The sequence below is a fragment of the Carassius auratus genome, chromosome 18, assembly GCF_003368295.1.
Source record: "Carassius auratus strain Wakin chromosome 18, ASM336829v1, whole genome shotgun sequence".
NCBI lineage: Eukaryota > Metazoa > Chordata > Actinopteri > Cypriniformes > Cyprinidae > Carassius > Carassius auratus.
In genome coordinates, this window is record NC_039260.1 from 15,261,294 (window position 1) to 15,285,870 (window position 24,577).

General features: G+C 36.9%; 1 protein-coding gene across 3 annotated transcripts in view; it reads right to left on the reverse strand.

Annotated features, from left to right (window-relative positions):
* Positions 1-24,577, reverse strand: part of LOC113118535 (neprilysin) — a 45,122-nt gene that overhangs the window by 12,725 nt on the left and 7,820 nt on the right. Inside the window, exons 2-10 of one of the 3 annotated variants that reach the window (XM_026287778.1) lie at positions 20,487-20,544; positions 18,816-18,986; positions 17,475-17,510; positions 17,166-17,327; positions 11,044-11,124; positions 10,154-10,249; positions 9,940-10,058; positions 9,591-9,656; positions 8,668-8,802 (exon numbers count right to left, since the gene is read on the reverse strand). In XM_026287778.1, the coding sequence (XP_026143563.1) occupies positions 8,668-8,802; positions 9,591-9,656; positions 9,940-10,058; positions 10,154-10,249; positions 11,044-11,124; positions 17,166-17,327; positions 17,475-17,510; positions 18,816-18,948 (828 nt within the window). In that variant the 5' untranslated portion in view covers positions 18,949-18,986; positions 20,487-20,544. Of the gene's footprint in view, positions 1-8,667; positions 8,803-9,590; positions 9,657-9,939; positions 10,059-10,153; positions 10,250-11,043; positions 11,125-17,165; positions 17,328-17,474; positions 17,511-18,815; positions 18,987-19,073; positions 19,089-20,486; positions 20,545-24,577 lie in introns of those variants that run through there. The other 2 variants (XM_026287779.1, XM_026287777.1) reach the window with 2 other exon arrangements.

Sequence of the window (24,577 nt, forward strand, 5' to 3'; positions counted from 1 at the left end):
AAACCCCAAATACGCAAATGCAGAATTATGAGCATTTACTGTCAAGAAAAAAGTCTCGAAAGCAGTGTGGGTCTGATTCGAACTCCAACACACAGGCCTGTAATTCATACTGTGTAAACTAAACAGGAATGAGTTAGAACACGTAAAGACATCACCAGGAACATTGGGGAAAACATGCAGAGATATGTATCAAATGCCGCGTTTCCACCGCAGGAACTTTACCCAGGAACTAGGGACTAGGTGTTTCCACCGCAAGAACCAGGAACTAAATAAAGTTCCAGGTAAAAGAAATGCCCCTCAGAAAGACCCTGCTGGCAAGGTAGTACTTTTTCAAGTTACGGAACTTTTGGGGGCAGGACTTGGGCGCTAAACATCCTGATTGGTTGAGTTCAACCGCCATTTATTTGGATAATTTTCAAAATATTACCGTTATTGTGTCATGAAATTTTTTTTATTTTAAAAGTATTTCAGGCAAGAATGTAGTTGTTTAAAACTCAAATCTGTGGTTTATTCATAAAGACAGAGTCTATTTGAAAATGTGTTTCGTGGATCTCGGAGATGGTGAGCTCCATGCGATCAGTGGGAGCTCAGTGCTTACGTATCCGCCGAGAGCATCCTCACCTCGGCTAGACCCTCTGATATGTGCCAGTAGGTGGACAGCCTATCTGGGCCTTACAGTGCCGCAGCAGTAACTGTAATTCAGTCGCATGTTAAAATAATTCGCAAAACTACCGCCAGGTGGCGAAAAAAGGACGGATTGCGAAATGAATGTAATTGTCAAATGAGATAAAAGAAGGAAGTAAAACAACAATAACATTATGATATAACATTGTAACATAAAAAAAAAAAACATAAAAAATGAACATTTTGTTAATTTCAAATTGTAGGATAGTCTTAGGCTACATTCTACCAAACAAAAATTAAAAGACCTTTACACAAAGGATCATTTGCATGCTATTTTTATTAAACAGTGAATAAATATAAGGCCCATGTATATATATATATATATATATATATATATATATATATATATATATATATATATATATATATATATATATATATATATATTTTTTTTTTTTTTTTTTTTTTTTATTGTAATGGCTGTATATGTACACATATCCCTGAACTAAGTACATTTTTGCAGCTGTTATTTTGTTGAAATGAAAACGAAAGGAGACAGTGGTATTTGATATCATAATTTGTTTTATTGTAAATATACAGAGAGGAAAATTGCAGTAGCCAAGGCAAGCTGACTGATGTTATCAAGTACACTGCTGTTTGCAGAATTACCGGTTTTACGTCATCGCGGACATCACACTCCCGAGTCGAATGCACAAAGTCTGAACTACCGAGGATGCACGTCCAAAATCACACCCAGTCCTACATCACCAGTCTATTTGCCTAATCTTCCTGGTACTTAAGACCGCGGTGGAAACGCAGAAAGCAACAGGTCTGGGGGGACAAAAGATCCTAGGGAAAAAAGTTCCTGGTATAAATGTTCCGGATAATTTCGGTTGAAACGCGGCAAAAGTTAAGCTGTGCAGCCACTCTTGCAAACAGTTTCAGTGTGGAGCACAAACTTTTATGGGTTAAACAAAGAAACATACTGTTTTTTGGTCAATAAATGTACTATAAAGTTTCAAGTAACTCCCAAGTATTTTCCAGATTTAGCTAAAACATATATTAAACATTATATCTCCTTAATCAGAAAGGGATATCCACATACCTTAGGCCATGTAGTGAACGATGCAAATAATAATACATGTGCAATTAAACAATAAATTAAAAAAAAAATTAAAAATGTAAATCAAACCTAAATTAATTGTAAATGTGGAGCACTTTCTCAGGCAAGTGTGCTCACATAGAGGTTTTCAGGGGCCATTGTAAATAAATTTATATTTAAATTCAAAGAGAAAAGATGCTAAGATGACCCGATGTGCCACTTTATCTTGCGCTGATTGATCGTTGTATGACATTAAAGTACCGCAAGACGATTCGAAAGCATAGAGCCATTTGCTCTGCTCTCTATCCGATCAAGTCTGACGTCAAGTCAAGTCGAGTCACCTTTATTTATATAGTGCTTTAAAAAAAATACATTGCGTCAAAGCAACTGAACGACGTTCATTAGGAAAACAGTGTGTCAATAATGCAAAATGACAGTTAAAGCAGATCCTTTTCTTATCTGGCGCCTAAACTCTGGAATAACCTACCTAACAGGATCCAGTACGTATCCAGACCAGATCATGGATCAGCACCAAGAAAGGACCTCCACAGCCCTGAAAGACAGCGGAGATCAGGACAACTAGAGCCCCAAATACAGATCCCCTTTAAAGACCTTGTCTCAGACGACCACCTGGAAAAGACCACAGGAAACAGATGATTCTTCCGCCAAACTGACTTTGCTGCAACCTGGAATTGAACTGCTGGTTTCGTCTGGTCAGAGGAGAACTGGCCCCCCGACTGAGCCTGGTTTCTCCCAAGGTTTGTTCTCCATTCTGTCACCGATGGAGTTTTGGTTTCTTGCTGTTGTCGCCTCTGGCTTGCTTAGTTGGGGTCAATTCATTTACAGCGATATCATTGACTTGATTGCAAATGATTGCACAGATGCTATTTAAACTGAACTGAGATGATGACATCACTGAATTCAATAATGAACTGACTTTAACTGTCATTTTGCATTATTGACACACTGTTTTCCTAATTAATGTTGTTCAGTTGCTTTGATCCAATCCTTTTTGTTTAAAGCGCTATATAAATAAAGGTAACTTGCCTTGACAGAAGGTGACACGCACCTCTGAGATGGTGACAAAGCCTGAATCGGATTCGGAGATGACTTATACTAGTATTCGTCTAACTGGCAGTGCCTATGTGGATTGTGGAGAAGCTGCTTCTGCCTTACACGCAATGGCATTACTGCAGGTGCACCCGGCCAAGGCACTGAAGGACTTGCACGAGATCAGTCTCGGCTATGCGATTCAATTCGCCCGGCATCCCCCCAAGTTCAGCATTTTCTGCTTCACTACAGTGAAAGCATCCAATGCCACTGTTCTGTGGGTAAAGATTGCAATCCTACTAGCGAAGGACGTGATAGAGCCGGTCCCTCCAGCCGATATGAGGACGCGGTTTTACAGCCCTTACTTCATTGTACCCAAGAAAGGCGGTGGGTTACGAACGATCTTGGATCTGCAAGTTTTGAACCAGGCCCTTCATTGGCTACCATTCCAGATGTTGACGCAAAAAACACATCTTTGGGTGCATCCGTCCTGAGATTGGTTTGCAGTGATTGACCTGAAGCATGAATGGGAAGGTTCCTTAGAGGGGCCAGGAGGTTAAATCCTTCCAGATTTCTGCCTTCCCAAGAGGGTTTTAATCACCAAAAATTTCTTCATATACACCTAAACGGATATGTGTATTTGCTCCCGGAAAGACAGATGGGGCTTCCACAGTATCCCTGTTCCAAGCGGAACGGGTACGTTTTACCAGTGTTATCCAATTACAACTTGTTCCGAGCCCCGGCCTACACCTAATAGGTGTGGCTCGCACAGGGCACTGGAAGGGGCAGCACCCATTGTGGTTTTGTAGGGATCCCAATTTCAACAGTCATCGATGTGACGTCGAGAGTGACCAACTGAAAGAGAACGTCTTGTGTTTTCTTAAACAAGAAAATAGCTAGATAGAAAACAATATCACATTAAACCACAGAATCTGGATATATCACATTCTGCAAAAAAAAAAAAAAAAAAAAACATAACCCAATAACTCTGCGAACATCACATTTTGTGCAAAATTGAAAATTTACTTTTCAATACCGACCAGAAACAATACTGATTTTGGTGGAAACTATTATTATTATGTATTTTTTTATGCCATTTATCGCATTTTGAGACCAAACTCTTAATATATAAAATAAATAAATATAAAAATTAGGGATGCTGTGAGCATGGAGACTGTAGTGTACACGGTAAATTTGAAAAAGTTTAGCTAAAATGTTTAATATGAATAAACAGTGCTCATAAACAGCTGCTGAGGTAGTATTCTCAAGTGAAGTGAGTTGAGGCTTGGACCCGGAAACAGCACTTAAGAGAAAACTGCAACTCACACTATGGTGGATTAGTCCCACCTTCAAAATGAAAGAGCCAGTAGCGGATTGGTAAAGTTGTTGCAGCTGCCATTGGAAACTTCTGTTCCCATAAAAACCTGAGACTAGTTGAGCCAATGCGCACAAGCATGTTTTGATGCCCATGCGCATTAGCTGGTCTAGCCTGAAATAAACTTTTTAAATACCATTAGAGCATAAGAAACAACATTTATGGGGTAGTTCATTTCAGATTTTACTGAGTTTAAATATGTATTTAGATAGGACTTGATTTTTTATAAGCAACCGAGAGTGTCAAGGTCAGCAGGAAGGGACTCAAATGCACAGTGAGAGAATTAAAGATTTACTGAAAACACACAAGGTCACCCAGCACAGGAGTGGACAATCTTGAGACAGCTCCAACCAGTAGGGAGAGAATTATGCCCCAAGAGGTAGAACAGTCAAAGTTGTTGGCCAAACCAGGCAGGAGGATGGGAAGAAGACCAGAGAAGAGAAGCATGCAGAGCATGCAATCAGAGTGAAGGGACTGAAATCAGGCCAGTATCAGAGATTAGGGGCCTCATATATAAAATATAAAACGTTGCAGAGAAACCATCCCAAATTTGATCTTAAGATCATCCATCATGTATGCATTCATACACCTCTCTTTCAGATGTGAAATATGAATCGCAAATTAACTTGCACGTATCTGTTTTCAGCTCTCTGCTGAATTTAAAAACTTTGAAAAATCATTTATTTAAAATGAATTTTAGATAATTGAGCACAGTGCTCTTTCAATAAATACACAGCTAAACAGATGATTTTTTTAGTCTTGATTTAAAAGTGACTAATGTTTTATCACATCTGATCTCTTCTGGAAGCTGATTCCAACTACGGGTGGCATAATAACAAATAGCAGATTCCCCTTTTTTTGTGTGAAGCCTTGGTATTTCTAACAGACTCTATCCTAATGATCTGAGTGGTCTGTTAGGTTTATATTCAGTGAGCATATCTGCAATATATTTTGGTCCTAGATATAGGTCATTGAGAGATAATATATATGAGTAAAAGTACTTTAAAATCAATCCTAAAATTTAGGGTCGGGCCCTTGATAAAGCACTTCACGTGTGACGCATCACACCTGCTGTGCGTGCTGTAGCCTGCTATTCAGTAGATTAAGTGCAACATGGAGCTTGAAGAAGCCAAGAAAAAAAACAGGAGAATTAACTTTGAGCAAGTTTGGAGGAAAATCGGAGTTATGGAAACATTTTAAAATAGTCGTGAGGAGTGACAACGTATGTGTTGACTTTGTCTCATACATTAAATGCGGCACGCATATATATATATATATATATATATATATATATATATATATATATATATATATATATATGTATATATACTGTATATATATATATATATATATATATATATATATATATATATATATATATATATATATATATACACACAATATATACAGCTCCCCCGTACTACAGCAGCACCTGCGGTAAAAAAAAAAAAAAATCTGGCGCCGCCCCTGGTTATAACGGGCCATATAATAAAAATGGTCAAGTTTAAATCAGGCTCGGGCTCATAATTACAGTGAACGTGTCGGGCCGGGCCGGGCTCAGACACAACGTGCTCGGGCTCGGGTAGGGTCGGGCTTGATTTGTTGGGCCCGATCAAAGCTCTAGTTGGAACTACTTAATGTTTTTGTTTTTGTGAATATTAAGGTATTTTGTGCAATTTACAATAAAACTTTATAATAAGTAATAAAGTACTTACAAATCCTTACTTTAGTTAATACATTAATAGACATTAATTAAGTGCTTTAAACTAACTTTTACTTTTGCAGGAAAACGCATACGCACACACACACACACGCATACATACACACGCACACACACACACACACACACGCATACACACACACACACAAACATATGTAAACCACATACAGTAAATGTTATGTCAGTTAGCACTGCATTATTCAGATACTTTATTTATTACTTGGAGATCACTTGAAAAACACATAAAACATATATCATCGCAATCGTGCATGTATTGCCTTTCTGCACAAGAGCGTCTTTCAGCTTTGAGTTTGAATGAAACATACACTGCACGAGAGTGTTTAGCTCTCTGTTATGTTGACATCCCTTTAAAGGAAAGTTCACTCGGCAGCCATATTTGCTACATCTCCGTATCAGGGCTAGTCTGTGTTGTCTTTATTTATTGTATATATATATATTTGTGGTGGGCATAGATTAATTTTTTTAATCTAGATTAATCTCACTGTGATCTTGAAATTAATCTAGATTAATCTAGATTAAAATGGCTCATTCGAATTCTGCCGAAGGCATTCAGAATATGTGTGTTACCCAAATAAAATTGACAAACAGTAAGTCTTTGAGAAGGGGTTTATCAAGCTAGGTGGTGCATTAGAAAAGGGGCTCATCTCCTGTTTCCAAAATGCATCACAAAGTGCTTGAAAAAGCTGTAAACTAATTCCACATTGCACAAGGTGCAAACTACATTAAGCCTGTTTCACACCAATGTTTAAGTTTTTAGGTGTCAAGGTACAGAAACCAAATAATTTAATGTAAAATAGCACTGGATAGTCTTCAATGTAAAAATGAAATATACAATCAAACCTACATTTATTCAGACACCTTCAACATTTCTCACATTATTACAGTTTTGCTATATATATCAAAAATTATACCGTGTGTCTGAATAATTTTTGGTTTGACTGTTAGAACTACAAAGTAATTCAGTCAAGAGCAGTGAGTGATTTTCTTTCATTTTCTTGGATTAACATTACAGCAGCCAGTAGTTAAATTAGGCGCGGTCACTTTAAGAGACGATGAACGCATCCAATATAATACACATCCCATTTTTTTCCTCAACTGTTTACTTTTCACTTAAAAAATAACTGCTTTTTCGAGCATAATTTCCAAGGTGGATATTTTGACATATTTTGTATGTATTTGTCGGCACAAGAGCAAAAATAAGCAAATTCGATGTTCAAGTGTTTTGAGACGCCTTTCTCTTCGCAGAAGAGAGCTCGGTTCAGTGTCACTTTTCGTGATACGCGGCTCTCTCTCTCTCTCGTGCACACCGAACACCAGTAACCAGCTACTCCGTTCATCTTTTCCGCGTCTTGTGTTTGGATGTTTTAATGTTTAAATCGACAAGCGGTAAGGCGTAAAAACATGTGAAAAAGATAAGCTTTCGTGATGATGCGCAGCAGTGGCCCCTCAACTGTCCTGAGCATCTTTTTAGGCTGGCCTCAGCCAGTCGGTTATATAAAATATTAAGGTGAAAGTCATCATAGCTCGCCTAGACACAGCTCCCAACCCAACTTTGAGAATAGATTAACAGCGATATTTTTTTTATCGCCCGATAAGAGTCTCGCGTTAACGCAGCACGTTAACGCCGATAACGGCCCACAACTAATATATATATATATTAGGTGTAAATAGTAAAAATAGTTTAGCTCAGAAAATTGCTTAGCGTCACATCAGGGTCTGAATGCCTGAGTGCCTTAGTTTCAGTAGTCATGTCAAAGCAGTTACTAAATCAGCATACTATCATGTAAAAACATTGCAATAATTAGATATTTTGTTTCCCATCAAGACTTAGAGAAAATTGTTAATGTCTTTACCACCAGCAGGGTGGACTATTGTAATGGTCTCCTCACCATTAGACAGCTAAAGCTCATTCAGAATGCTGCTGCCAGAAGTTTGACTAGAAACAAAAAATCTGAGCATATCACACTAGAGCTTCGATCGTGCCCAACAAATCAAGCCCGACCCTACCCGAGCCCGAGCATGTTGTGTCCGAGCCCAGCCCGGCCCGACACTTTCACTGTAATTATGAGCCAGAGCCCGATTTAAACCCGACCATTTTTAATATATGGCCCGTTATAACCAGGGGCGGAGCCAGATTATTATTATTTATTTATTTTTTTTTACCGCAGGTGCTGCTGTAGTATGGGGGAGCTGTATATATTGTATATATATATATATATATATATATATATATATGTGTGTGTGTGTGTGTGTGTGTGTGTGTGTGTGTGGCGCATTTAATGCATGAAACAAAGCCAACACATATGTTGTCACTCCTCACGACTAGTTTAAAATGTTTCCATACCTCCGATTTTCCTCCAAACTTGCTCAAAGTTTATTCTCCTGTTTTTTTTCTTTGCTTCTTCAAGCTCCATGTTGCACTTAATCTACTGAATAGTAGGCTACAGCGCGCACAGCAGGTGTGATGCGTCACGCATGCGAGACTGCGAGTGGACGAGACGCTGCGCATGACACGTGACGTGCTTTATCAAGGGCCCGACCCGACCCGGCCCGAGGACGGTGGCGGGAAATATCGGCCCGGCCCGCAGAGAATCTAAGCTCTAGTTCCAACATGCATTACTGAACATCTGGTGACATTCAAATACTGCAGTTACTCTAACCTTTCCAACAGGTTGAAAGGTGTTAATTTTGCTAAAGTGTTTCAGGACTTATAAGACACCAGTAGATTTTATCAGAGTGGTTATTGTTTTAATTTTAGAAGTGTTCCATGCTTACATTAGCAATTTCCTTTTCCATCATCATCATCCGGGCAACCTCTTGCCTGATATTAGTGTCATTGACTTCCAGACGCCGCTCTTTTCGGATAAGCTTTGCCAAGTCAGTCATGAAGTTCTCATATGTCACACAGGCCTGAGAAAAACACACATTGAAAACACATGAGTGCTAAATTTAGTACCTGTTAGCATTCATATTTTCGTCATTCATTTAGGATAGTAGCCAGATTCTGGGTTCCAGTCGTTAAGGAAGCATTTGGGCACTCTGTGAAATTATCATTCTCTGCTTTTCCTGCAAAAAGTTCTTAGAGATCTTAATAAGTTCAAAATGTAAACAGAGACAAGATTTTGGTCCAAGTATTTTTATCTGTTTGACCCTTTCTAGCTTTCTTTATTGCATTAAATAAGCCAGGCCTGGAACATAATAAAGGCAGACAGGACTTAAATGTCTGACCTGAATAATGATCAGTTGATGATAACTAATGATGATAACAGATTGTGTCCACTGAGTCTGAACACTCCAGTCTAAGAGAGACGTTTCAAAAGAAATTATATGCAAATTATCTTATTTTAATTGAGTAGACTGTTGGATCTTTTAGGAGATGGACTGTGTTTATCTTTCACTTCTAGCTTGTGTGGTCTGGGAAAATCCAATATGGGTTGTTTTATCTGTAACTCCTAAATAAAATGTGTTGTAGAAAAATACAGACAACTAGAGACCCTTCTTGTCCATTGGTTAGACTAGCCTAAGACAGAAAATTAATTAATTAATTAATTATTATTAATTACTAAGCTCATATTTTTAGCATGGAGAAGAGAGATGAAGGGAAGAAAGAGAGAAGGAGATAAAAGCACGAGGATCAGTTTGTACACCTGTCCACATGAAATCCACCTGTTCCTTTCTTTTTAACAGGCTATTCTTACCTCCTCATATGGTCCCGTGCAAACATAGTAGTCTCTTGAGGAGAGGCCAAGACTTGGCTGGTCAAACTGGCACAGAGAATAAAACCAAGAGACAATCACTCTTTCATTCTTAATAGAAAACTCAACACATGCACATGTAATGCCACCCCATTTAAACTGTAAAATTTACTCCAATTGAAAACCTCACAAAGCAATAAACAAGGATAATGTTTGTTTAAAGCAATTATGCAGTTTTGCGACTTAAAATACACTTTTTTTCCTGTGGAGAAGTGTTTTCACCAAAAGCAAACATGCATTTGTGTTTGTATGTAAAAGAGAAAAGAGGTAGTCTGTAGATGCGCACACCTACATGAATGATGTGCGCATTGGAGTCTCTGTCATCTGTGCCAATGAAAAAGCTTATTAGGACTTGCTTTCCATATTTCTCATTCAGTTTGGCTATGGTATCTTCCGCTCTCCAATTCATTCCTGTAGAGGAGATGAGAGAGGGGAAAATGGGATATAAAGTACTTATGAGGTAATTGGGCACATGTATAAAAATCTACTGAGAAATTTTTTCCTACCGTAGGTGGTGTCCCAATCGTCCATTGCTATAGGCCACTCAAAGACATCTGGCAGCACTTTAAGAAGAGGCGCCCCACCTCTCTGTTCAATGACGCCTGTCAGGAAAATATTAAAGTAATGCAACATTATTTAAGCATCCAGTGAATACTGAAGTTGTGGAAATTTGAATTTGTTTGTTGAGAATCTCTTATGAATCTCATGTTTGGCAGCTCATTTGAAGAGATGCATATTGGTTTGAATAAGACATCTTCCATGGACAGAGTCATAACATAATCTTTCTGACAATTAATGAAGACATAATAATAAATGGATAGTTCACCCAAAAATCGTCAAAGTCCAGAAACATAGCAAGGAGATTGGTAAAATAATGCATGTGACATCAGGGTTTCAACCGTAATTTTATGAAGCTACGAGAATCCTTTTTGTACGCAAAAGAAAACAAAAAAACTTTAAAACTTTATTCAACAATTTGTCTCCTCTGCATAACACTAATGCCATTTTGGAGAGTATCCACTGAACGTAAACAGTATATGCTGTTCCATGTCAGCCGCACCACATGGTCACGTTGTTTATGTACAGATCAAAGTGTAAACGATGTAAACAGCGTATCCATGTGGTGCAGCCATAATAATCCATAATGTCACATGGATTATTTTACCGATCTTCTTGATATGTTTCTGGATGTTGATTGTGTTAATTACATTGCTGTCTACGGGAGGGTCAGAGAGCTCTAAAAAAGCATAAAAAATATCTTAATTTGTGTTCCGTAGATGAACGGAGGTGGTTTAGAACGACATGCGGGTGAGTAATTAATGACAGAATATTTATTTTTGGGTAATCTATCCCTTTAAACCTGAGCTATATAAGTTTTTAATAAATCAATACTCACTCTCATTAGTGCAGGACCTGTAGAGAACTTTGGCTTTGGTCAGTGAGCTACTGCTTCCACTCTCTTCTCTCTCCAGCACTCCTATAGTAAAATAATATAAAGTATCATTGCATTTGTTGGACAGTATAAAAAACTGTGTTGGAGATGGATTTTATATGTCAGTTTTGCATCACCATCATAGAGAGTAGGTAAACATACTCCCAAATGAAACCCTCATACATTGTGCTTTTGTGACTACTTTGCTCCCATCTACCTCTCTTTCAGTAAGTGGCCCAGTTGTTGCTTTAAATCGCTTATATCCTGTTTGCAGTACTTGTGTTCAGATTTTGTTTTAATTAGTGCTTGGGTCCCAGTGCTTCCTGTGAAAGGGCACAGATCATGTGTGAGTGATTGGATTAGAGACCGCTTGGTGGCCATGTGGCAAGAACCCCTACAGCTTCAAAACTCTGTCACTTCATCTCAGTCACTCTTTTTCTCCAACCATCTGACGTGCAGATTAATCGTTTTTTCTCTTTCATTATACGTAGAGCTAATTTACAGACAAAATGCTTGTTTCAGAAACCCTTAAAAAACTTGTTCCATTAACCAGCCTATAGAGCTATAGTTTATATATTGTGCCCATTACTTTGTTTTAGCAGCTGATTCAATTATAGGGATATTTAGTATTTTAATATTTACAGTCAACGCAAATCTTGTGGAATTCTCTCACAACTATTTAGTACATTTTCCAGACTACTGACTAAATACACCACAGATTTAGTCATTAGTTAGCCCAAACAGTACTTTAACAAGCAATAAAATGTTTTTATATTCTTTGTTTGTTGTAAGCCATAATTTGTGGAACACAAATTACAAATGTAAAAAACAACAACACTGAATTTCCAAACACACCCATTGAAGTGGAAATAAATGAAAACAGATGTATCTATATCAAAGCCAAACTACTGTTGGCTCTCTCTCTCTCTCTCTCTCTCTCTCTCTCTCTCTCTCTCTCTCTCTCTCTCTCTCTCTCTCTCTCTCTCTCTCTCTCTCTCTCAATGGAATGACCACAAAAGCTTATATATAGCTCCACTGAAAGTTACTTTTTTTGATATTGAGATCAGTAGCCTTATCTGACCCACATCTCCTGACAAAGCCCACTCTGTCCCGGCAGGAAACAGCCCTTTCCTTGAGCATCTCCTGCATGTATATTCATGAGTATTTTGCTGGCCCTGTTCAGAAAGCTTCTAGTATTTATAACCCATTTTCTGTCAGCTTGATTATGCCTCTCTCAGCCTATCACAGAGGGCTAAGTCTGCTAGAGACATGTTAACATTTAGACATTGAGATCCATAATGTAGTAAATTTATCTTCCATTTTCTGTGATGGCAAAAACCCCCAAATTATAGGATAGAATTGATGCAAAGTGCCCTGTCTGCCGAAAATGGAAAAAAGACTGATGCCTTTTTCTTTCCTCTTTTTTCCTCCTTTATCTTCCTATTTGCCGGTTTTAAAAAAAAAAACTCTCTCTCACTCTTTGTATTTCCTTCCTGCTTCTCTCTTTTTTATCAGCTTTACACTCTCTATACGTTTTGGATTGTACTGTAACTCTGGCTATTTCCAGCGGTTATGCTGAAAATACTCCCTGGCCAGATATATAATTTGAACAGCATTTAGGGTAAATAGCCACATTTGCTGTAATAAGGTAATGAATTAATGCCACAAGTATGTGAAGCTTGGTGCTGAAGATGGACGACTTGAATTATTATTTATGCCAAAAAATGGCTTAGAAAAACAGCTAATATGTTGTGTAGAATAAAATTAAATTCAAAATACCCTTTTATGTATGTTCTTACTGGAAGGTTTAATATAGGTTTGCTTTTTGGTGCTAAGCAGGATCATTAAATAAAAGTAATATTAAATAGAAGTGATCAAAGTCTGCACCAAGAGTGAAATGGAACATCTGACTCTTGACTGGCAAAGGTGCAATGTAAGCATTATTAAAGGGCACCTATTATGCCCTCAAAATACCCCACAGATAAATTATTATATAATTTTAAAAATGCCTATTTTGAGTGGAAGCAGAAACAGGCTGTTTTAGTTAATATATCTTTAAATGTAAATGATCTGCTGCTCCATGCCCTCTTTCCCAGAACAGGACTGTGCAATTTTAGCTTGTATCTCAGATCTCTACCAAAAAACATGTTTGGTTTTGATTATCATGCATATTGCACTGAAATAACACTTTTTAAAGCCATATCAGTTTAAATTTCTGATATACGTTTTTCTGGACGCTTACATCCGAAGCACGCAAACAGAGAGCGGCTTTCACAAACAAGTTTATGTTAAATATTTTTATAATACCGCAAATATCAAAATCAACTACAGGTGGCAGATCATTTTCCTACTTAGCTTCCTAACTCTGGAATAACCTACCTAACATTGTTTAGGAGGCAGACACACTCTGTCGGTTTAAATCTAGATTAAAGACCCATCTCTTTAACCTGGCTTACACATACCACACTCATACATTTCTTTAGGAATTCTTTAAAGGATTTTTAGGGTGCAATCATTTTGAAAATCTGTAACCGGGAACACTTCCCATAACTAGGGATGGGTATCGTTAAGGTTTTAACGATATTACTACTCTTAACGATACTGCTTAATGGTCCGGTACTTTAACGGTATTCTTATCGGTACTTTTTTTTTTTTTTTAAGAACAAGCTGAGAACAGAATTAATATTTCTTTATTCTTTAATGTAAAATTAATAAAACAATTATTTGTAGTGCAAGAAACAGCCATAATGTACAGCACATAATGCACTTTTGAAAGATGCTTTAACAGATTGCTTTTGTTTTCACCCTTACATGCAAAAATTTTGTTTGTTGCAATGAGCGTTGTCTGCATCAACTCTAGTGAAGTATAACCACACTTTGGAAAGTTTTGCTCTCTCCGCCATCGTCACTCTTTTTATTAAGCGGGAGCCTCAGCGGTGTGCATTAGAGATCTCGCAGATCTCACAGACAAACATCTTAATATGATCGCACATTAGAAATGTTTGGTGAGATAAAATGTGCCCGATAACATTATTAAGCAAAAATACATAGTACATTATTATTTTTTTCCCTCCAGTAATGAAAGCAGAACGATAGCATCAGATCTTACTGATACTACGGTCTTTCAAAATTTATCCCCGGGAACCAGTTTAATACCGGGTGTCGGTACCCATCCCTACCCATAACACACGATGTACTTGCTACATCGTTAGAAGAATAGCATATACACTAATATTAGTCTGATTCTCTCTTATTCTGAGGTCACTGTAGCAACCAGATCCAGTCTGTATCCAGGTCAGATGGTGGATCAGCACCTAGAGATGACCTCGACAGCCCTGAATGTCAGCAGAGACCAGGACAACTAGATGAGCCCCAGAGACAGATCCACAGTCCACAGAGAGAACTGTACATGCACTCCCCCCACCCACAATTCCTGCTGGCCTGGGACTCGAACTCACAACCTTTCGATTGGGAGTCCGACTCTCTAACCATTAGGCCATAACTTCCCTATTTGGGTCTATGCTGTTAATATGACCCAAACAATAAAATAAATCAGAAAATCTCTCACTGCTCTGGACTCAACAACTTAATAGCTCTAATAAGAAGAGTATTTCTTACTTGAATGCTGCTTTTAAATTCTGGGGCTGATAAAGTGTGATGTCACACTTTATAGATTCTGTGATCAATGAGCTCTGAGACACTGCTTCATGATTTATAAAAAAGTAGTGGATGGATTTGTATCATTATAAGGTAGTTGTGTACACACACTGCCAATATACATTTATGTTCAAACAACATCTAAAAGTGGATTTTGCATAATAACCCTTTAAAGTGTTTTCAACACTTGTTTTTTACAGACTTTTATGGCATGAGCTTTGGCTAATCTCACTATACACACAATAGCTATACAGCAAGTGAAAGTGTGTGATCAAATGTAATCATTTGATGCTGAACTACTAAGAAACCATTAAGGCTGAATGCTAATTTGAATATTAGAATGGAATGTGTCTCGTGGTGACTTTGGTCCCATAAGTATAGTCTTCATAAGCATTTACTCCACAATTTAAAACCATCTCTCAAGTCCCAACAGCTGAAATACAAAAGTGAGGTTGGGAAACCGAAGGAAAGGCCCTGAACAATAATTTCATCAAAACTGCATTTGCATAAGTCTAATCGAATCTCTAAATAGACTCTTATTTTCCAATCAGCATTTCCTTTCATCCCTCAAAAGCTCATCACACTGAAAAATGCTAATGAGAGGATTTAGATTTCTCTTGGGAAGACACAATCCTCACTACTCCTTGATGGTTATTTTTATTTCACCCTCAGAGTTTGTTCATTGATTAGCAATGATTTTCAATTAATTAAACGTTAAATAAGGTGAGAAATGTCATAGAAATTCTCATCAAGGCAATAATAAATTAAAAATTAAGCACGTCCTTGTTGATTTTGCTGTAAATCAATAACTCAATACCACTCTGAATTAAAAGCTCATGAAGAAAGGGCTGATTGTAACAGATCATTAATTTTTAAAAGGTGGCACAGAGAGAGCTGAGCGAGCTATGTTTTGACAAGCACTACCATCCAGGTTAAGTTATAGCTCTAGTAGCATTTGACCCCTGAATCTTGAGCCCCCCTGAGATTCAATAAATTTTAACTCCACAAAACATCCACAAGCATCTGTCTGTGCACAGCCCCCTACAGCTCATAACCTCTCCAGCCAAACCTCCTGCGTTTATGAGGTCAAGCCATCCTCCCTACACCTCCTGGAGTATGATGATTAGTACACATGCTTCCTCATCTACGCCCCCTTTAAAAAATCTCTTGAAATCTCAAGGGGCCACTCTGAAATTGTCCCTGTAAATCAGTGCCCATGCAAAGGTTAAAAATCTCTTCATTCCTGGTCAGACAGCTAAGGTCATATGGCTCCCGGAGCTGAGGACCCTCAAATTGAAGCCTCTGATCACCCCAGAGCCATTCCCACATCATCAGTCCACATCCTTTACAACCCTGCAGTATTACATCAATGGGTAACACTTTAGAATAATAGTCCGTTGTTAACAACGCAGGAAGAAATAGGTAGTACTGCATTAACACTTAACTTAATACTATTAACTAATAGAGGAGCGAGATTAACTAAGCAGTAAGTAGTAGCAAATTCAGGACAAAAGGTAGTTCCTTATTTGATAATTATTAAATAAAAATATCCTAACTGAGAACTACTTGCGAATTATGACCAGTTAACAAAGAATCAATGCTCTCTCCATACCTCAAGACACATTACAGTGCTGTCAGCATTTACAGATGAAATTTTGTCTGACAGGTTCCACAACTGTGTTAAAAGGAACAAGAAGCACAGCTTTAAATTTCAACGTCTGAGCCTCAGGCAGGGTCTCACTGAGCTTAAAATAGCTCATATCAGACACATCTCAATGGATTCTACCTGTTTTTAGTTGCTGTTTTTGTGGCCCACAGGAGGAAAACAAAATATTATAGTGACTTTATTAATTAATTCACTTAACGTATTCATTGGTTCCCCCATTTTAAGTGAATCATGGTCATAATTTAAATAAATGAATACAAAAGAACAAATTACAACATGGCTATGATTTAGAGCAATTAAGTATAACGTGGTAAATATTTACAGAAAACGGGAAATAAAAATTAATAAACTGCAGCCACAAATTATTAAGCCATGGGAACCTAATTGTACATTTTTGGACACAATATCTTTTTTCCCAGTATATCATGTCTGGGGCTCCATATTTTTGTGATCATTAAAGTACATGCTAACATCAAACTCTTCAGAAATCAATTGCACTTCACCCCATGAGTTTCTGCCTATGTAAAGCACTCTAAATTAGTTACTCTGCTACCTTAGTAGACGACTGCCTATGTAGGTAGGATACAGTAAGCAGCTCACTAACAACAAAGCAACATTACAATATTGTGTCATGGACTTAGTGAGAGACATGGCCCGACGGGTATGCCTTTTTCTTTTTTGATCTTATTGCCTTTGAATTACATGCATACATATTTTTAGTTGCTGATAACTAGCCCTACAGCATATAATAGTGTCATTCTACCTTTGAGTACCACCTCCAGTTCATCTCTTAGAATGTCAAAGGTACTGTAACGTGAACTGGTCTCAGGTATGATGTTCTTCTTTAGCCAGCCACCACAGGCATACTGGTAGAAGTTGTCACAGGGGTCCACTGTGGGGTCCATGTTCTCAATGAGGCGGGATGCTATAATGCCAGATAATTTTTTATGTATGAACTTTATGACAATTAAAAAAGTAATAAAAAAAATCTATAATACGTGTGCAAGAAAGACATTTTACTTTCAGACATTACATGATTAATTATTTGCAGTATGTTGTGAAATATCTTTACCTGACTGTGTGCAGTCAGCTGTTATGCAGACACCATCTACAAAGGAAAAAGAAGCACAAGGGATCAGAGGTCAGGAGCAAATTAACACTATTAATAATTGATTAAATAATAAATCAAATTGTATTTAAAAATTCTTTCTCTGTGGTGGGTTGATTTTTCATCTCCACAGAAAATGTTCTCTATACATGTTATATGTATCCATAGACATAGAGTATTATTTATGAGAATTTATCACTGAACTAATATTCAATAGGCATCCACTATCTGACCTTAGTCCCTACCGCCCTGCCCTCTTATCCAGACCCCCGGGGCTGAGAGGAAGAGCATGTGGAGATCATCTCTGTATTTCAGCATTCAATCTGCCTTTGCTGTTTAAACATTTATCCAACACATTAATGGCAGATGATCAGGGTGTGAAAGGCAAGCTGCAGTGAGTCCCTATAAGCTCCATATGCTGCTCAGAGGCCTAACAAGGGAAAGGGGCTTACATGGGTAACCAACCATATTACAGAGTAGATATTATTTGGGGAACACCAGTATGTGCCAGCTTGATTCAATACTGCCCTAGGAAAATAACCACAGAATCGAAATATGTTTTCACTTACCAACAGTTGTCTGGTTAAAGAAAACATTTTTTGTGAGGCATGGCAATGTATTCAATATTTACAGTACATGACAATTCACTGTGATTTTGTTGCCAATATAATTATTGTTTTTATATATATATAATGTACCGTACTCTAAACAAATGTGGGACATCTGTGTCATTTATTAAAAGTACATTTTTATATATTGTTCTAATGGAAAATCATGATTTCCAATTGAAACCTTTTTCATTCAGCTGAAAACAATAATAATACTCCCTATAAAGCGAACTAACAAATAGTATTTTTAATTTTGTGTTGATGTGCAAAACACTGAACTGGCTACTGGCAACCTGGCAATGCACAATTTTTTATGGGATTTATAATTTTATTTTATTATGTTTTATTCATTTATTTTTGTTAGAACAAAACAGAAAATATGCTGCATACACACACATGTTGAATTTACAAATAATGTTGCTCAACTGGTTCATGTGGAATTGATGTACATGATTAAATCATGTAAATCCAACACAACTTTTTCTGTGCATCATCTTTATGATAAAGTTTTGTTGTATGAATGTTTCCTTTGGGAAATATAATTATAAATATAATTCCAACTTGGGTTTTCATGGACAAAAGGGTAAAAAAAGCTTTGCCAATAATTTCTGGACAGACCACAATGGAAAAGGTGTCTCAAAAGCAGCACTGCCAGTTTTTCTGTCACATGATGATGAAAAGAATCGCATGCACTCACCTTTGCCACTATGTGTGATGAAGAGTACGATGAGAGCCACAATAATGATGAACAGCAGAGAAACAATCGTCAGAAGACCGATCTCTAGTGATGTGCAGCGAGGCTTTTTTTCCTGAGAGTTGTTGTCAGCCATGGTCTGCTGTCCCTCTGGGGCAGCCTGTAGAAACTCACCTAAAAACAGTTGAAGAGATTCAGATTCAGTGGAAATCAAGCACAGATGATTTCACTGTGAGTTTCTTAGAGCATGGTCACAAATACCACTTGTCCTTGGTCACAGAACATGGTTGTTTTTTAAAGATTTCAGAAATGCACAGTCCACATTTTGAGCTGTTAATTTTTTTGAACTTGTAATTAATTATTTATCCCTCTAGGCCACACAAACACACACTCTTCAACTAAGAAATTGTACTTAAAGGGATAGTTCACCCAAAATATGAAAATTTTATGTTTACCCCCATTGCATCCAAGATGTACTGTAGGTGATTTTGTTTCTTCAGTATAAGACAAACAGAGATTTTTAGTCTATCTTTTTGCAGTCTATCACACTCATAATGTAAGTGGATGGGAATCACGGCTAAAACATACAATAAAAAACACAAAACGATTGGTCTGTGCAGTATTTATATAGTTTTTTTTTTCCTCTAATGCACTTTCAACACCTGGACAGTTCAGGCATTGCAGTGCATATGATTTAAAAAAACAATATAAATACTGTTCAGGTTCTTGCACAGACTGATCGTTTTATGTCTTTCCACATCAATGTATCATCACGATCCGAAGGGTTTAATTTAGTTTTTTTTTTTTTTTTTGGTTATAGTACCCGTGATTCCCATTTACCTCGATTATAAGACTGACATACTGCAACGGTTTAAAACATTTCCATTTGTGTACTACTAAAGAAACAAAGTCACCTACATCTTGGATGCCCTGGGGTTAAGCAGATAAACAATAAATATACATTTATTGCTACTTAAGGAATAATTTACATGGGTGCAAGTACTGAAAAATAATATGCATCAAGTAAGAGTAAAAAAAAAAGTAGTTTGCTAAAAACAAACTCAATGTACTGTGTTACAAAGTACTTTAGTATTATGTTTTCTATTTTTAACCAAAATGAGATGATGTGAGCATTATGGAGCAGGGTTGACCCTAACCCTAACACTTGTTTACTGCAAATTTATTTCACAAGGGAGACCTAGGAAATCCCTTATATGGGACAAATGCATCAGATATCACTACAGCTGAATAACATGCAGATAGAGCATGGACTCCTTGCACATTTTTGGTAGGACACACAAAAAAAGCATTTTATTTAACATTAACCCATACCTAGGCTTGGGAATCCAGTGAAACCAAAAAGATATATTCTTAATTTGGATATAATTAGAGGCACTTTTTATTAAAATTAAAGTGGAATACTTTTGGTGAAAAATAAACTTAGTGAAGTTGAATACTTTAGTTTTATCCTACTCAAGTAAATGTAAAAGTACTACAATTGAATTATACATTGTACATTACAATTCTCATGAAAGTAAAAAAAAAAATTGTAAAACTGTACTCAATACTGAAATGAAAGTATTTGTAATTAGTTACTTTCCACCTCTGCTCTAGTCACAAATATGATGAAGTGCTCACACTGTTACACACTGGGTTACAAGCTGAGGCAGAGACCTGACTCTGCAGATGGGCAGCTCCTGCTGTGTTCTGGCTGACATGACAGGACCCCGACCTGGGGACAAAGTCTTAAAGTCATCCTTTGAAGGAGGCTGACACTCTCTCACACACATATACAAATACACAACACAGCATTTCAAGCCAAATACACACGAACCCAGACTCTCATTTACACTGCGACACATAGCAGTCTTGTCTCTTTTCATTTCTGCTGTATTTATTGATAATAAAAGTAAAGTCTGTTTAACAACAGGGTGCCATTTTTAGGTGGTTGGGGGGCAGGAAGGAAAAACGTCAGGGATAATTTGGCTTAATAGTCTGGCAAAATCGTACTTCCAGGGGGCAGTGGCTCTCATCTCAATCACATCACAACATCTACAGGGGTTAGATCTGTCCGGTTAATCTTGTGGACTTTTAGAGGAAAACGTGTGACTGGTTTAACTATTTTCAGAGGCTGGTTTTATAACGGCACTTCGGTTAATTATATTTAAACATTAATAATAAACAAATTGTAAAACTGTAAGCTGGATCCAGGCACACTTTTAATCACACTTTTGATCACACTTATAACACATACTGTGATACAATGGCTCCTCTTTCATGTGTAAGCATTTGCAGGTGCAAAAAACCCTATCAATACTACTTGAAAATTCTGAATCTTCTTCCAAAATCCATGTAGCTAATGTGATCTTGAGCGTATTCATATGTACTTTATAATAAATGTGGTTCTACCACACATACATTTACTTATAATTGTATAGACATTGAAACATAAAATACTATTGACAGCATAAATCTAGTTTGTTAACAGACAGACAACAAATCCTATTTAATTAGTGAATATTTATATCATGTACTTAACTGGGATTGGTTCTATTGCATTTATAATGAGCAAGATTATTTTTAAAGTTCCATTTAATTAAAAGCAGTTGGCTCATTTACTCAATTTGAAATTCTAACATTTAACTCAGTTCTGGGTGACTTCTGGAGCTAACTTGTTTCAAAGAATTACATAATTTTAAAGAAGAATACACTTTAAAATCTTAAAATGAATAACATTATTTATGTAATATGAGGAAACTGACAAATATTTTTGGTGAACTATATCCCTTTAAGAGTCTAAATACATAACCTAGACAAAAAATATAAGAAATTTTGAAATTACTGTAAAAGGTAGAGATAAAGTATTTAGTATTTCTGTACAGCTAAATTTTGCACGTCATTGTGTGGCTTAGAATGCTTAGTGTATGCTGTTAGACTGTAGTTTCCTCCATATGTGCTGATAACAAGCCATTAAAGAAATAGAGAGTGAATTACTCTGAGCTGAATAATTGAGAGGCTTTACTGGCCACAGAACCGCTCCCGGGCTACCCACTAAATGGCAGTTTTACTTGTTTTCATGTAGAGACTCAGCCATTGTAGCTAATGCAGATAAAGTGTATTTTTTGTTTATTTTTCATAAACAAAACATGCTTCATCATTTTTTTGGTTGCATGAGTAGGGTTTTCAACAGGGGGTTCTCTAAAAACTGCAGGGAGTTCATGAGATTGTGTCAGAGGTCTGTAGTAAAATTAAACTGTGGTCATTTTTGAACTTTAAAATTATATTCAGTGTAGCTAAAAATAACAAAATTAATATTTTTTTGCAGCAATATGATGTTTTGCTGCTCAATGAGCTTTTCTTATTATAACAAATTCTGAAAGCAGTTTTATTGCTTACTATTTTTGTATTCAAACTTTCAGTGTTCTATGATAAATTTCAAGTTTAAAACAACAGCATTTATTTGAAGTAGAAATATTTTCTAACATTTGTCACTGTCATACATCAATTTAATGCATTTAAAGCATTCACATCTTCTTCTTTTTTTTAAAGACCCCAAACTTTTAATCGTTAGTATATAATATACTTTACGCTGTGATGCAAGCAGCAAAACATTTTGTACCATATGTAAGATTGAGATTCAGCATATTGTTCTATTTTTACAACTCCTGCATTCACATTAAAAATAATAATAATAATCACATAAAGAGTTTATCTTGTAGGCAAAACCGTTACAATATTCTGTTTAGAAAAGGTACATCTACAGCGATGAACAAAGTTGTGTATCTCTCCAAGCCCTGGTCTGTGATATTACCCTAAGTGGCTATAGAACAGCTTATGCATGTCCTCTGACTCCCCACTGTGGACATGATCAGAGCTCAGGGCAGAACAGTTTCTCCTTGTTTATCTGCTCGTGACTGCGACAGGTCTGGAGCAAATCAGAACCAAGGGCGTCTTCATCAGCTTTGACTTTCCAAATCCATCTAGGACACTCCGGCAGGGATTTGATTTAGATTATTGTAAAAGGGGAGGGAGTGTGCAAAGAGATAGTGACAGATGCGTCATTTGCTGCACCAGGCATAATCCTGACATGCATGGAGAGTCCCAGGACCCCCGGATCGGATGTCGTCTGACGTATGTGAATCGGCAGGGAACCAACCCGCCTTAGCGGGGGTACTGCATCTCCCTGAAGGAGTAGGGAACAGGAAGACCTTTCAACCTAATCTCTTCCAGCACAGTCATGCTGGTGTGTTCACAAACCACACTTAAGAAAATTAATAATGTTTTTATTCCAGGAATTTGTGGCAGTTAACCAGGATATATTTGTATATTTGTAATTTTTGTGTTAAAATATCATCCTGTACAATCCCTGTGGACTGAGACATTGGGATAGGCCTCAGGAACCCCACCACACTGAAAGATATGGGAAAATATATTCTCAATATGCAGTGACTTTAATAAGTCCCTGAAGTGAGTTTCAGGGAGAGACTATGTATGTATTTACTGTATTTTAATATTTATTTACTTGCTTACTTACATACTTTTTATATTTTGAAAAAATATATGCGTTTGTTTGTTTTTCAAATACTGAATGTCACTGTGGAGTCCAAAACAAAATGCACAATGAATAAAAACCTTTTATATATTTTGTGTTACACAGAGAAAAATACTGAAACAGTGAGTAAATGATGATATACAGAATTTAAGGGGGCCTCATTTGAAAAGTTCTCAGTCTGTAAAAATCATGCGAATTAATTCAATTTCATAAATCAATGGGTTTTTATTATAATATATAGGGTAAGATGTGGAAGATGTCCTTAAGAACAGTGTGCATTTACTTTTAAATAGTAACATATTTAGATGTAAGCATGTGCAGGATGATGATGCATAAGCCTGTGTGTTGTTGATGGAAATAAATAAATATAAACATTTGCTAATTTAGTTGTTATGGAACAAAATATACTCTATGACTTACATTCAGGAACATGAATATTTACATATTTAATTGCCAATATTTTGGATCACTATAAATGCAAAGTGAATGATTACACTCAGTTGGCCTACAGGTTTTGATGAAAAGTGAAGATTTCTAAAATGTACAACTAATTCATGAAATATTTAATAATAACCTGTAGCAATCTGTTTCTGTTCTGTCTTCTCCTTAATAGATTAGTTTGTAATTCGTTTAGTCCCTGATTCCTTTGTTCCCATTTCTAGTTTGTTTCCATGGTTAACCGATTAGTCCCAACTGTGCCTTGTTTTAACTCTCACTATAATTCATATTTGGCCTTCAGTTTAAGTTCCTTGACTTTGTTTAAATTTAATGTTGCATGTTATTATTACACCTTTTTTCCTCAAGTTTATCTTTTTACTTCAAAATGAAAACCCAAGGGTGTCAACGAATGTTCTAAAATTGAATATGTATTCTAATAGTTTATAAAAAAACGAATTTCGAAGGTGAAAATTAATATTCTAATTAAAAAAATGTTGAAAAAAAAACGTCCGCGGTAGTAGAGGCGTGGTTGTCTGCTTTGCGAGTGGGCGCGCTAGCGCGCCTGAGGGTTCAGGGACAGGTCACAGGAGTTGCACTGTCTGGCACAGCATCACTGCTGAAAGTTGATGCATCTTCATGGAAGATGCCAGCAAGTGCAGAGCCCAACTCGACCGCAGCAGAGAAAGTGAGGTAAAATTGTTGAGCCACGAGATAAAGTTGTATGCAAGCTATTTAAGATACAGTTAGCATACCATTCGACCATTAGCAACATGAG